This window comes from Crinia signifera, chromosome 2, assembly GCF_055691185.1.
Source record: "Crinia signifera chromosome 2, ASM5569118v1, whole genome shotgun sequence".
NCBI lineage: Eukaryota > Metazoa > Chordata > Amphibia > Anura > Myobatrachidae > Crinia > Crinia signifera.
Window position 1 is genome coordinate 382,782,714 of NC_139218.1, and position 15,081 is coordinate 382,797,794.

Here is a 15,081-nt window from a genome sequence, read left to right on the forward strand (position 1 = left end):
ATTCTTTAAGCATGTCTGCTGCGTAAGGATGAGCAGTTGTAACCAGAGTGTGACCCCCATATCTCCTTCCTCCATGTGTCATTTCTGCCCGACTGTATACCCCAAGCAAAGACTGGAGACCGACTGGTTGAAAATCTGTCCTGATCTTCCTGCAACATCACCTTTGTTAATAAGCTCCATACCCCACACTATCTGACTCAAGTGTCAGGCCTGCCGTCAGTGGCGCAACTTGTGGGTGGTGAGCCCAGGTGCAAAAATATAATTTGGGCTCCCCTCCTCCAAAGGGTGACAGGAAGAGGGCCCCAGTTTACTGCACCAATGGTAGACCATCTCTGCCTGCAGTGCACATAGACATCTGTGAACTGGGTTTGTACTTTGCCAATTTTTCAGAATACAGTGTATTCTTATGGGATGTATTTAATATGCCAACAGTCGGGATTACCGTCAGCCAAAATCCGGGGGCACAAGATCTATTTTCCCACGTGGGGATCCACGACCCCCATAGAGGGGGAATAGAACCTTGTGTTGAGCAAAGCGAGCCACCGCACCCCATGGCCAGCGCAATGAGACTGCAAGGGGCCTCATTGCGCCCTCCCCCTTGCCGGTATTCCGGTGGCAGGTATGGCCGAAAAGAAGGCGGGGTTGATCCAATGTGACATCAGCCGTCCGCCCGAGCAGGGCATCGGCCCACCTGCGTTCCTAGGGAAACGCCCAGCATTATAATGCTGGCCATTCCCTTGCTCCCGGCCGGTGTGTCCGCCCCCAACCACCCCCTCTGGAGCCGTTCACTCCCAGGGACGGCACTTGCAGAAATACGCACATAGGCAGAACCCCCACAATCGGACCCATACTAAGCTGAAACACCCCCTACTTCCATTTATCATTACTCAAATAAGAATTTGAAGTATATGTCTATCATTGATTAGGAAAAATTGTTCTAATGTTAACTAATAACTTATGTTATTAAATGAAGTTTAAAATAAGATACTCACACCAAGGTCACACCAACTGCCACCATCTGCCCTTCCAAACTAACTCCCTGTCAGTTGGTGTGGCTCCTCTATTTGAAATTTGAGCTTTGCTGCAGCCGCAACTCTGGAGCTGCCCCTGCCTACAAACATGGCACAGTCTAGACACTGCTGTCACCTCTCTAGTCACTGGCCAACCAACCACGGGGATTCCCAAGCTAACACCAGACTGACAGTTGTCAGCTTCCATCATTACATTCCTTGTAGCACATGCCGGCAGGTAAACCCCCCTTATTTTTGGTGAGTATTCCCACATCAGTCATAATCTAATTTATTTTATTAATTTAAAAAAAATGAGTTTAATGAACCATGTTTTCTCTTTATAAGCTGTTTGCCCCTGAGCAGATTTTGTGACGTACAATGTGTTGCGTATCGGCAGAAACAAATACCTTGCTGGCGCAGTCAAATCCTGTGCCCAGGGCTGCAAGCACCTGGAGAACCTCCATACTGCTGTTACACTTAACCGCATAGAACGGCCTCACCCGGGGCAGCTGCTGGAGGAATCGCCAGTGTTTCTGTATCACGTTATTTAAATCGGCCACGTAGAACGAATCCTTGTCATCCTGTCACAGTAGGAAATGCAAATTAATTTATAGGACATTATAGCTAGACATTGTAACACATTTCAAGCTACACCTTGTACACTAAAGAAATGTTTTGCACTGAGACATATACAGTAATGATCAATCTAGGTGGCAAATAAGCAGGGCATAGCAAAATACTGGATTTTAAGACTCAGTTTTGGGGTGGGACTTAAATAACGGAGGGACAATAATACATTGATTTTTGCTTCCCGTGGGCTGTGAGAAAGTTTTGCTGACAAAATTCAATTGATTTTATGTTTTAGAGGGCTCTAACTTGTGAGTGGTTGGCCCAAAATATCATTTGGGCCCAGTGGCGTAACTACAGAGGGTGCAGGGGATGCAGCTGCTATGGGGCCCGGCAGCTTGGGGGGCCCCAAAATTCAGCAGGCTATCCCCTGCACCCTTAAAAAGTGTGCTATTTAAAAATAGTGTGCAGTAGCAGTGAGTTCGGGCCAGCGTAGATGGGAAGGGAGAGAGGCAGAGCCGCCGCCCGGAAGGCGCTGGTGGCAGGATGGGGAAAGAACTGTTGCTGCCAGGACAGAGCCGCTCCGAGAGGACAGCAAAAGAAAGAGGACCTGCAGCTGCTGCTGCTGTTAAGAGCCGCTCCGTGCTGGCGGCGGCAGCAGGGAGATAGGGAGGATCCACTACATGGCTGTGGGGAGGAGGAGAGGGCCCATAGCCGTTCCGTGTATGGGGAGGTAGAGGAGGACACGTTGCTACCTCCCATGCTGCTCTGTGGAGGAGGGAGAGAGGACCCACCGTTTCTTCCCAGAGCTGGTGGAGGAGGATCGTCGCCAGGCTGATCTAATGCATCACTCCCAGCCCCACTGACACTCGTCCCTTCTGGGGACACCAGCAGGTATGGGGTGTGTGTGTGTGGGGGGGGTTTGTGTATGTGCATCTCCCTGGTCCATTTTAACCCTATAGAAAGTAAAGTGTCTGATTGCCCCAGATCCATGTACAACAAGTGTATGTATATGTGCCCCTGGTCCTTGTACAATGTATGTATGTATGTATGTATGTATGACTATGTATATATGTGTTTGTGTATATCAGTGTGACTGTACAACATGTATGTGTGTGCCTCTGATCCATTTACAACATGTGTTTGTGTGTCAGTGTGCCCCTGGCATATGTGTGTGTCAGTGTATCATTGTGTAGGAGGATGTAGGGGACCCCTCACACTGTGTCACCGTGTGCTCCAGCCTGAGCAGCTGCAGCTCCCAGCGGTGATGCAATTTGCATGTTTTAGGGGATGGGGCCTAGTGCTATAAAGTGTGCGCCCCATCAAGATCTGCATCTGTGCAGTAGCCAGGTAGCCCTCGCCTCGCTCTCCCCCTCTTCTCTCTGTTTCTCTCTCTCTTGCATTATTCTCTCTCACTGACACTGTCTCTCCTCCCTGATAACACAATCTCCATCTATCTGTCACTTTCTCCCTTACTTTCACTAACACTGTCTCTCGCTCTGACACTCTCTCCCCCAACCCCGCTCACCCAATATCTCTCTGTGTGACAATGGGTGGGGGGCCCTTTCAAGATTTTGCTATGGGGCCCTTAAGGCTCTAGTTACGCCTCTGTTTGGGCCCCATCCTCCACTCCAACCCACAACATGTAACACAGCAGTAGGTGGCAGAAGTGGGCTTCTTAGTCCTCAGAGGCCCTGATGCAATGCCCCTGCTGCACCAATGGTAGTTCCACCTCTGACTCTAGTTGTGTTGGCTTCAAACTGGTGGAGTCTGACCAGGTGGCCAGACTATTTAGCAGGTAGGAAGGCAGCCGGCCTAGAAGTGGTGTCACTGCCAGCTCTCAAAACTTGTGCCAAACAACTGGCCCACAGTAATTTTTAATAGATCGCTGGAGACAGGTGTTATTCCTGCCTATCAATGATCAATATTCATTCCTGTACCAAATAAAGCTGCCTCTTCTCCCTCTAACTTGAAGAACCTTAGGCCTGTAGCTTTAACAATGGTGGCTATGAAGACTCTTGAGCGATGACCGCAGACTCATTTGAAGTCCATGGCATTTGAAGTCCATGGCAGGTTTCCCTACTAGAATCCTTAGAACACCTTTATTCGGTGGGTGGCTACTGTATGTGAGGGTCCTGTTTTTAGACTTTAGCACTGCATTTAATACATTTGTCCCTGGTATTCTTCAAACTGAAGTGGAGGATCTTGGGGTTTCGGATAATCTATGCTCTTTTGATGTAAACTTTTTAACAGGTAGAGATCAGAGGGTGAGACTGGGTAAATACGTTTCTGTACGTACGATTAGCACAGGTACCCCTCAAGGATGAGCCGGTCTCCCTTTCTTTTCTCATTGTACACAAACGACTTTATCTCGGTCTACCAATCTGTTAAACTTCTCAAATTTGCAGAGGACACCACGCTAACCGGCCTCATCAGGGATGGTGATGAATTAGCTTATAGTAAGCAAAACAGTTGTCCGTCTGGTGTAGGGGTAACAATCTGGAGCTAAGCCCCCTGCAAATGGTTCAGATGGTGTTTGACTTCAGGAAGCATCTGCCGGTGTTGTCTCCCCTCACCATGAAGAGTAATGTGGTGGTGGAATACTTCAGATTCTTGGGTTCAATGATCTCCCAAGATCTGAGGTGGACCTACAATGTGAATAACATTGTGATGAAAGCCCAGCAAAGACTATCCTTCCTACGTCAACTTCGGAAGTTAGATCTGTCGCAGTAACTCTGGATTACCTTCTACACAGCAATTATTCAGTCTGTCATCTGCACCTCAATTGAGGTGCAGTTTAGCTCAGGCCCCAGCCAGGACAGGAATAGGTAACGAGTGGTTAGGACAGTAGAAACAAATTATAGTGTTTAATTCCCCTTCAGTTACGGATATCTATGTGTCTAGAAGGAGGAAGCGAGCTGGTAGGATTATAGATGACCATGCACACTTTGCCCACGTTCTGTTTCAGTTGTTGCTGTCTGGTAGACATATCAAACACTGCTCACCGCTTCTTTCCACAAGCAGTAAACCAATTAAATTATGTTCTAGCCCAGTCAAAAGGTGGTAAGCTCCGGAGATAACAGGGGAATGAGTATTTTACTAAGAATATGCATGTGCTACATTTAAAGGATTCCTGTTTTGTTTGTTTATGTGTTTCTTTTTGGTCTGGCACGTGTGGTATTTTTACTGGAAATGTAGTTAACGGAGTCTATTTCCTTGTGTATCTTTGGTGCAAATGACAACAATAACATTGTGATTTGGATTCTGTTTTCAAGTAACATTGTACATTATACATTGTTACTTCTATGGCCTTCTAGCTCATCGAATCTTCTCATACAGGGCACGCTATTATCCAAAATAGAACAGTTGGGTACATGATCATGACTGTGGTTCCAAGACATTTGCTCGCTTGTCATGGCTTCGGTCTACATGCATGTTGTTAACTCATACTGATGTGGCCACTTGGACCAAGCACCATGTTGGCACTGCTAGGGTGCTTCAGGCATAGATTTGACGGGTTATAGGTTGCATCCATTTCAGATTAGGTTCTAAATATCTTCTATATATGATGGTAAACCAAAATTAACATAAAAGGGAATTAGATTACACAGGTAAGCCTATCCCTGTAGGGTTCCAAAAACATGGGCCCTACACGAAACTTACATTAAGAGAGAGGCCTCTGATTCTCTTCTTCATGAACTGTAGAGCGGACACCTCCTCTTCCACCAGCGTCAGGCTGCTGTCATTCATTCTCGCCCACTTGCTATCCTTACGTTCTTTGTCTTTATCCACAAAGTTCGTTTTCCCTGTAATGTAACCACACAACAAAAACACTAGGAGGTCAATTATAGATACCCATTTCAGACATAAACTCCAGCTTTAACTCAGACCAAGAACACTGAAGCCCGAGTTATTCCTGGGTCGGCAACGTTCACAATAGACCCAGATCTTCCAGTGACCCGGGTCTTCCATTTAACAATTATTGAGTTGAAATAGTATCTCTCTTTTAGAACAATAATAATGGTCCCATCTGCGGTGCCAGTTATTGAGAGAGTGGAATCTTACTGTATCTGAAGTATATAAATTATATCATATACTGATATAATGGTTTATTTGTTTAATATCTGCAATTATATAATAGACTTCCAAATGGTTGTTTCATAACAAAAGGGTGATCTTATCACTAGTCCATTCTAGGTATGGCTGACGACCATCGATGAATCAAAATCATCGATGGTTTAAGGCCGATGTTGAATACCTTTGCCATCAATGGGAGAGAACCAGATGGTTTTCCCCCATCGATGGCACAGTACAACAATGTTTTGCCTTTTTTTTTTTTTCAAAGTTCCGGGGCCCCTATGTTTCGATTGGCTCACAGGCCAATCAGTCAATCACAATGGCTGACCATTGATAGGTAAAAATATTGATGGTCTTAAAAGTTACATAGATGCAGAACCTGGTCAATCTCTGAGATTCTAAAATGTGGTATTTCTTTACTGATTAAAGATGTCCCTTTGATTGCTTGGTTCCAGGTTCTGTTTTGCCTACAGCAGTGGGCATGAATGGTTGACCTGTTTTTAGTTTCTTTGGCATGATATTCTCATTGCCTCCAGCTTCAATATTACTTGACTACAGACAAATAAGTTTTATTGCCAAATGTGTTCTGACGCTTGATCCCAATCTAACCGCATACACACCTGTGAATTCCACACAGGGTCACTGGCCCTGACTCTATCAGGGTCTAATTAGATATGCCCGAATCAGACATACAGGGGGAAATTTACTAAAGAAAATTTGTAAAAAATAGGTGTATTTGTATCCAGAAATACACTTATTTTTGACATTTACTATCCCGAAAATACGGCAATTCGTAGTCGTATTGATGTGCTATCAATACGAATACGAATTGCCGTATTTTCGGGATAGTAAATGTCAAAAATAAGTGTATTTCTGGATACAAATACACCTATTTTTTTTTTACAAATTTCCTTTAGTAAATTTCCCCCAAAGTGTCTGTTTTTTTATCACCGGCCAATCAGCTCCTACCTGTCATTTTTCAAACCACGCCTGTAACTTCACAGTTAGGAGCTGTTTGGCGGTGATAAAAACCAGACACTTTATCACTTCACCAAGCTTAATAAATCTGCCCCACAGAAAGGCGACAAACACTTCTATCTACAGCAAGCCCTGGGCTTATTGTAGCATGTTTGATTTCATGCTACCTAGAGTGTCTATTTATGAAATGATGTAGAATAATGGCATTAACCAGTGTAATGTCCAATATATTAAGTATTCTGTACAGATGGAGCCGCCTTGTAATACGGGGACCTGGAGCGACTATTGCCATGCCCACCAGGAATGGGATGGGTGCACATGAGATGCGCTCGCATCCCATTCTCTTTACCGCTCTGCGCCGAAGCCCTTACCACTCCGCATTGTTCCCTGAAGCCTGCACAGCCCGCACCGAGGCCCCAGCACCTCCACCAAAGCCTGACTGCCAACAGCAGAGGTAATGGATTCCCCACATTGCAGTGGGACGTGCGAGCGAGTGAGACGCTCGTGCGTCTCCGCCAAACTTGGCTTTATTTTTACCGCCAATTGAATTCTATTTTTTTTTTTTTATGTATATTGTTAATAAAAAGATTATGTTTTTTCTATCCCATATTTATTGGGTAATTATTGAAAACACTGATGACTTGATTTGAAAATGGTGTTTGTCTATTATTTTGTGGTACTAGGCTGCTATAATTCTTTTATGCGAATGACTTCCCACTGTCCCACGTGCAGGTCGCAGTGTGCTGGGGACGGGGGACAGTTGGGGGAGGCAGAGATCACCACTGCTTGAGCAGCCAGTTATCACTGAATAGATGCACCATAAATGATTAAAATGGATTTCATGGTGCTCAGTCACACCCCCTTCTACGAAGGCCATGCCCCTCCCACTGAAGGCCACGCTCCAATTTCAGTTCTGGCACAGCAGATCCTACTTCCCACACCACAAATGTTGGGAGGTATGCATTAACAACCCATTGCAGAGCATAATACAACATTGATATATTCCTAGATAACCATCTGTAAGTAACAGTAATATCAGGCTTTTAGAAAATATTTGCGGACAGGCCCATAACTTATATAACTGGCCCAAACACTTATATAACAATAGTATAACATGTATAAGGGGCTCTACTGTGTTGCATAACATGCATAGGGGGTACTGCTGTGTGGTGTAATGTGTATAAGGTGCTCTTCTTGTGCAGTGTAATGTGAATAACAGAATCTACTGTTTGGTGCAATGTAAATAACAGGCACTACTGTGTCATGTGAGTAAAGGACACTGCTTCACAGTGTAATGTGAATTGGTACTAGTCTGTTGCCATCTTCCTCTAGGTATCCAGATGAAAAATAGACAGTATATATATTCAATAGGCCAACAATAAATAGTCGACGGTCAATAGGTTGACAAGGTAAAAATAGACTTAGATCAGAAGGTTTAAAAGGTTGACAAAAGAAAGGTTGGCAAATTGTTTTTCTTGATTTTTAGGGTTAGGCCCTTGAGGGAGGGTTTGAGTTAGGCTGTCAGCTTGATTAGGGATAGGTACTTGGCAGAGGGTTACAGTTAGGATTCAGAAGGGGATGGTGGTTAGGGTCAGTGGCAGCTCGAGAAGTAGGACTGCAGCATAGTCCAAAATACAAATAGGGGAGTCCCCACCAACTCCTTAGTAGCAAATGCTAGATTGTTAGTCTCCAGCACTGTAAAGTCTATGGTGTTGTTAGTATTTGTAATTAGTCATTATAATTATTATGCAATCACATTAGCAAACTGTATTGAAAAATCTATTTTCTCCTCTACAAAGGTGGGTTATAATGTCCCTTATTTGGTTATACGCATCAGCCACCGCTTACCTCCAGGCTGCTGGTGGCCTCCTACTCTGCAGCCTAGGTAGAGGAAATAAATCCCAACCTTGTTATTTCAGGTAAAGATCTAAAACCATCACTGGTGACACTTGATCCTCTATTCAATATACCGGCAGGTAATCAGCGCCCTAACGCATTTCTCCACTTACTCAGAAACCGGCGGCTACCTGCTATCTGTCTGCAGTAGAGATATCCACCAGTAAGCGTATGACTGATTCTGCACATCTGCAGTCACAGATGTCTTTCTATATAATATACAGTATGCAGCATGTTAAAATCAGCAAAATGCGTTGATGTCGGTAAATATGTCCAATGCAGAATAAGGCCCCAAAGGGGCAATCAGATGGGTTAAAGGTTCCCAAGATAAGGACAGCACTGCGAAGGCCAATGTGATAAAGGAGAAATGACCCTTTGACATTGCTATCAGGCGGAGCGTCCACTGCTCACGGTTGCTTGCCACAAATTGAAGGCCTAGCCTCACAGCCCACCCCCAACTTTATTCAGTACACCTACGTCGGGTTGGGGGCAGGATAATAGAGAGCTGGGAAGCAGCGCTGTGCATCTCTCTCTGGGGCAGATTTATTAAGCCTGGTAAAGTGATAAAGTAGTCGGTGACAACTCACCAGACAATCAGCCCCTAATTGTAATTTTTCAAACCCAGCCTGTAACATGACAGCTCAGAGCGGATTAGCTGCCTCTGTGCCCAAACTGGCCCACCTGACCAGCGTCCCTTCTGGCAATCGCCAGAAGGTCAGTCCAGCCCTGGCAAAAGCAATGTACAGTTGTGCCTTAAAGTTTATGAACACGTTAGAATGTTCTACTATTTCAGATTGATCCAATGGGGCAGATGTATGAATCTACCCCTAACTATTTTAAAATAACGGGTCCCGCTTCTCATGAATAACGTGGAGAAGGGGGCACCCGTTGCAGCCGAATGTATTACCCAACCCCCAGCCGATAAGGAGAGATGTTATGCCCAGCGTTAACGGCACTCCTTATCGGCGTCCCCCGCGTCCCTGCGCAATCTCCCTTTTCCCCCTCGCTATTACCGCGAGATCTCCAGCGCAGCCCGGAGCCGTCGAAAGCGGCCGCTAATCACTGGGGGGAGGGATTTCAGAGGACAGCCCCGCTGAGCGCCACTAGCGCACATTAGGTGCACTAGTAATACATTAGGGAAAACGTTATCCTCCATTTCTGCACTTAACGCAGGTTAATACATCTGCCCCCATATCACCTATCTGAGTATCAGACGTATGTGACTCTTTAGGCTTTGCTGAAGGCCTTGTTGAAGGTGAAATTAGAATCAGGTATTTGCAATCTACGGGATGACAAGCAGGTGAGAGCGGACAACCTGTCTTTTTAAAACAACAGACCTATCAAAGTCTAACGTTCACAACACATCTATGGGAAGTATGTCAGGCCACGTTGGGATTTCAGTGGCCGTTCTTGAGAAGTAACGGGGCAATTCCAGGCCCACTGTACCTGTATAATATACATCTCCCATAATTCCCTGTACAGATCCCAGATAAAAATATAGACAGTTCACAAATCATACCAGGTTCTCCTGGGCGCAGTAGTTCCTCAAGATCCCTCCGCCAAAGCCCATCCATCCGCCCTGGCAGTGGGTTCTCCAAGTACAGCTTTTGCTCACTATGGGACGTCTCTCGGCCGTTTGCTGAGCCTCTCACACTGAGGATTCCTCCAGTGCAGAACAAGAATACACCGCCCCCTCTCAGGCTCCTCCTAGTATTCTGCTCCTTACTCTGCACTGGCCCCTGGCTATCCCCCACTAGCCACGTGCGTCAGAATTAATTATACCTTCATACGCCACATTCTTCAGTATATTTACTGTACAGTGCATGGAATATTTGTTAAGTGTTGGTTATTTAACACTTTTATATCACACATAATTATCATTCTCATCAGTGCTATAACTGTTGTTATTCCTTACCACGTGGTTCACTATATCAGCAGCCAGGGGAAATCTCAGTGAGTTCTCAAAGTGTGGGAAAGCTGATCAGCCAGGGGAAATCAGCACAACCTGGGAAGAACATACAAACTTTACTTTGATTATTTTTCATTTGTATAATTTAATTTTAACTGAAACACACACACAGACACACTCTAAGGGGGTTATTCTGGTTTGTTCGGTCCCCCCTGCATTCAACACCAGACAGCCATGTCACATAGTAATTAATGCTTGCATTATCCAACCCTGCTCTATTGCTGTCTCTTCCGTTCACCGCCCCCACTGTAGAATGCGACTGCAGTTTACGGCTGTGCACATGTGCAACTGCAGATCTGCAAAGATCACGCCACTGGTGTAGAGGCTGAGACAAACATAGAAGAGCTGATGCGGCATCATGTGTAGTGACATCGCACTTGCGATGTCAAACAAGACCAAGTTAGGGGGGGGTCTGGCGTATGTGGGGCAGTGTTGGTGCACCTACTTATTTATTTATTTTTTATGAATTAGTGCCGGTGCACTAATCTGTAGGACGTCTGTAGGATCCGATGCCCGCTGAAGCCTGACACCATACGGCGGGCGGTAGGACTCCCATCTCCTGGCCAGGCTGCCTCACCCCTTCTCTTGCTGCTCCCATGTCCCGCGCCCCCAGCATGGAGTAAGAACTTAGGGAAGCCAGATGAGCAGGGACTCCAGCAGCAAATACTGCAGCTGCTTAAAGAGTCCAGTCCCCGGACACCTCCACACAGATCGTGCAACCAGGTATCCATCTCTCTCTGGGCCCGCCAGGCTGCGGGTGGAGTGTAACCAGGCTCTGTGCACCGGGCGGGTAAACCCACCTGATGGTGAATTATGTCAAATGCTCCCCCATTGTTAACGCCACGATCAACGTCAACCCGATGTCTGAAGTAATGCGCGTCCGCTCGCCACGCTTCGGGCTCGGAGGCTCGCTGCGCTCGCCACACTATATAAGATCAACTCCACACCGACGTGGATAGTGGGGGTATGAAAAGGTCGGAGGACGCGTACTGCCGCCCCTCGCGGGCTCGCTGCGCTCGCCACGCTTCGGGCTCGGAGGCTCGCTGCGCTCGCCACACTATATAAGATCAACTCCACACCGACGTGGATAGTGGGGGTATGAAAAGGTCGGAGGACGCGTACTGCCGCCCCTCGCGGGCTCGCTGCGCTCGCCACGCTTCGGGTTGACGTTGATCGTGGCGTGGTGTTAACAATGGGGGGGCATACAAGGAAAAATGGGGTCTAGGGGACATTTAACATTGGGGCCAATGTAAAATCGGGTCTCAATGAAAAATGGGGTCTAGGGGGCATTTAACATTGGGGCCAATGTAAAAATTGGGTCAGTCGGGTCGATCGCATCGCATGCGATTTGGTTGCATGCAATGCGATCGACCCGATTTTTGTGACCCGATTTCATACAATTAAAATCAGTGGCGCCGTGCTAGGAAACAAGTACCAAAAAATCTTATTTTTATTATTCTAATAATTTTTATAGTCAAAACTCTGAAGTAAAAAGTCTATGGCAGGTGAGGCAGTGCCTCACCTGGCTATCTTTTCTGCATATCTCTTATCAAAACTTAGCAAATCTCCAGCAGTGTATACTGCTGCACATGTGTATAATGCCGGCATGTACCCCATGGCTCATATATTGTGTTAATATCTGGCCCTAGTACTTGCCAGGGACTCTTGAGCCATTTACCTCACCGCATGTCCCTGCTGCCTGCCGTGACCCGGGGCTTCCCTTCCTGCCACATGCATGTGCCTCCTGGGGGTCCTCCAGGCCTAAGGTATGCATAATACAATAATGACATACCCCGGTGGGGCTCCAGGGCTAACTAATTCACAGGGGGGGGAGTGCAGTGAATTAGTTTGCCCAGGGGCCCTCACTACTGACTACTGTTAAGACGGCCCTGGGCCAAACGCATACAATCCCCTTGAATTCTCCCTCTATGGGGGTCGTGGACTTCCACGAGGAAAATAGCCATTGTAAGATTCTGATTGTTGGGCTTCTTACAGTCGTCAGGATTCCAATGTCGGCAAAACATCTGATCCTTGGGGCTCTTCTGAACCATGTGGGCCACTTGTGAGCTGAACATAAATAGCAGTTCCCCGGTGCAGGCCACAAGTGCTCAAAATCAGGTAATAAGGGGAGTCCGTGGGTCATATGTCGCAAATTGCATCATTTTTGCCCTGCCCATCGCAGTGCAATGCCTGAAATAACACCATTGCACAATGGGGGGCATGGCTAAAATGCCATAATTGCTCTTGCTGCACCCCAAAATAAGTAGGCCATCCTGTGGCTCCGCCCCTGTCCCACCCAATATTGCTCTCTGCGCTGGCTGCCCTCTCCCGGAGACGGCAGCCAAAAAGTAGGCAATTCTGAATTAAATTAGATCACTAAATATTGGCAAAGATGCTTTATTGTAGAATTTAAAGCCCCATACACACGCGGGGAATTTCACCTGAACGCAGCTCATCTTATTTATTTGGACAGCTTTCAAGCTGACAGCCGCCCAGTGTGTACGGGCAGCGGTGGATTTCCATTATGTCCCACCCAAGGCAAAATCGCTGAAACGTCCGAAAAACGCTCAGAGTGTATGCAGTGTGTACTCACTGAGCGATTTTCACCATCATCGTTATCAATACATGTTGGACATAATCGCCCAGTGTGTATGGACCTGAAGTCACATGTTGTAGCTTTCCTTCCCAACAGCACAGTCATCTCCGTGTGAGAAAGCCGTTGTCTCAGGTATCACATGACACATAACACATGTTCTAACGTCTGCAAATGTTACCAGCAAGAGAAGAATCCCAAACTCTTTCTAAAGGCCCCCATACACTATGCGATTTTCGGCCGATTTCATCCGATTTCGGCCCTTTGGGCCGATAAATCGGGTGAAATCGGGCCAAAATCGCATGTGTTTGACATCTGATCTGATCTGATGCGCGGTCCCGCGCGCATCGGATCGGATCACGGCGTCGGACCTACAGAACATAAGATATATCGGAATCTGAGCCATCATGGGTGCTTTTTAGCACCCACGATGTTTAGATCCGATATATCTTTATATACAGCCCCCCTGTCTTACTAGCAGCGCCCCCTCCCCCCCGCATTGACGGCTCCCGGCGGAGGTAGTGCAGACGAGGACCACAGGCGTTGCAGAGCAGAGACCGTCGGCGCGGCAGGAGAATAGGAAGAAATCCTATTCAAAAGACCGGGCAGCCGCTGATAGGCTGAGCTCTCAGCCAATCAGCAGCTGCCCAGTCTTTTGAATAAGATTTCTTTCTATTCTCCCACCGCGCCGACAGTCTCTGCTCTGCGACGCCTGCGGTCCCTGCCTGCACTACCTCTGCAGGCAGGGAGCCGGGGGGGCGCTGCTAGTAAGACAGGGGGGGCGCTGCGGGGGACACAGAGTTGGCAGTAACAGAGCTGGGCAGGAAAAGCTGTCAGCGCTGGAAGAAAAAAGCCCATACAATGAATGGGCAGCCTGTGATTGGCTGAGCGCTCTCTCAGCCAGTCAGCAATTGGCTGAGAGAGCGCTCAGCCAATCACAGGCTGCCCATTCTTATTACGGGCTTTTTTTTCCAGCTCCCGTCTCCCCCTGCCCGGCTCTGTCACTGTCCCCCACAGCGTCCCCTGCACGCTGCCTTAGCAGCGTCCCCCACCAGCAGCCCCCCCCTGCTCCCCGGGTTTACATGTGACAAATCGAGACGATTTATCACATGTAAAAAATGGCACATCAAGTGCCAATCTTATCAAGCTCCCCCGGGTAGCAGCCGGGGAAGCTCAGGGGGAAGTCGGGGGCGACTTGTCCTCAGGACAAGTCGCCCTAGTGTATGGGGGCCTTAAGAATCACAGTGATGATGATGAGGCAACAGGGTCATAGGTCGACACTGTAAAGCTCGACAGGGCTTAGATCGACACATGAAATAGGTCGACGTGGATAAGGTTGGAACTCGGAAGGTCGACACAAGCATTTATGGGAAGGTCGACAGTCAAAAGTCTTAGAAAAATGGCCACGTGATACGACACCTCCACTTACCACGTCTCTATTGTCTGAATATTAGTTCCAAGTCAACACTTCAACAATGTTGACATAAATGTTGACATTGATGTGTTAACTTTTTAAATGCCGGCGTGGTGTCTTTGTTCTGTTTCTGCTAATTACAACCAGAATCTACAGGATAGAGCTGGATATTTTTTTTTTCTACGATGTTGAGATGTATAAAGCATTTTCCTTTTCCAGGAGGGGTGGGGTGGCGGGGTGCCACTTGTGGACAGTTGGGAGTCCCCGCTGCCACCCGCTTGTCAGCGGGGAATAGACGCTGTGCCCTACAGTCAGACGGGCAGCAGCGACAAAATGGGGGCATGGCCTCGCACGTGTGACGTGATTTAGAGGCCACGCACCCAAAATTTCCACTGGACCACTAATGAAAGTTGGGAGGTAAGCAAGGTAAGAAAGTTGGGAGGCTGGCTGACTATTGAAAGCTGACTATTGATATTTTGTCAGCTTTTAAAGTAGGAAGATTTTTAAGTAGGGAGAAAAAGTTACATAGATTAAAGATTGGACTTATTCTGGAACGACTGTGATGTAACGCCTGTCT

At 47.1% G+C, this 15,081-nt stretch overlaps 1 protein-coding gene across 4 annotated transcripts in view; it reads right to left on the reverse strand.

Moving 5' to 3' along the window:
- The window catches only part of LOC146058145 (ornithine decarboxylase-like), a 73,185-nt gene that overhangs the window by 14,982 nt on the left and 43,122 nt on the right, over positions 1 to 15,081 (reverse strand). For 2 of the 4 annotated variants that reach the window (XM_083170183.1, XM_083170184.1), the window contains 3 exons: positions 10,444 to 10,533; positions 5,241 to 5,383; positions 1,418 to 1,591 (listed from right to left, as the gene is read on the reverse strand). In XM_083170183.1, coding sequence (XP_083026309.1) covers positions 1,418 to 1,591; positions 5,241 to 5,327 — 261 coding nt within the window. In that variant the 5' untranslated portion in view covers positions 5,328 to 5,383; positions 10,444 to 10,533. The remainder of the gene's footprint in view (positions 1 to 1,417; positions 1,592 to 5,240; positions 5,384 to 10,443; positions 10,534 to 15,081) is intronic. The other 2 variants (XM_083170182.1, XM_083170181.1) reach the window with 1 other exon arrangement.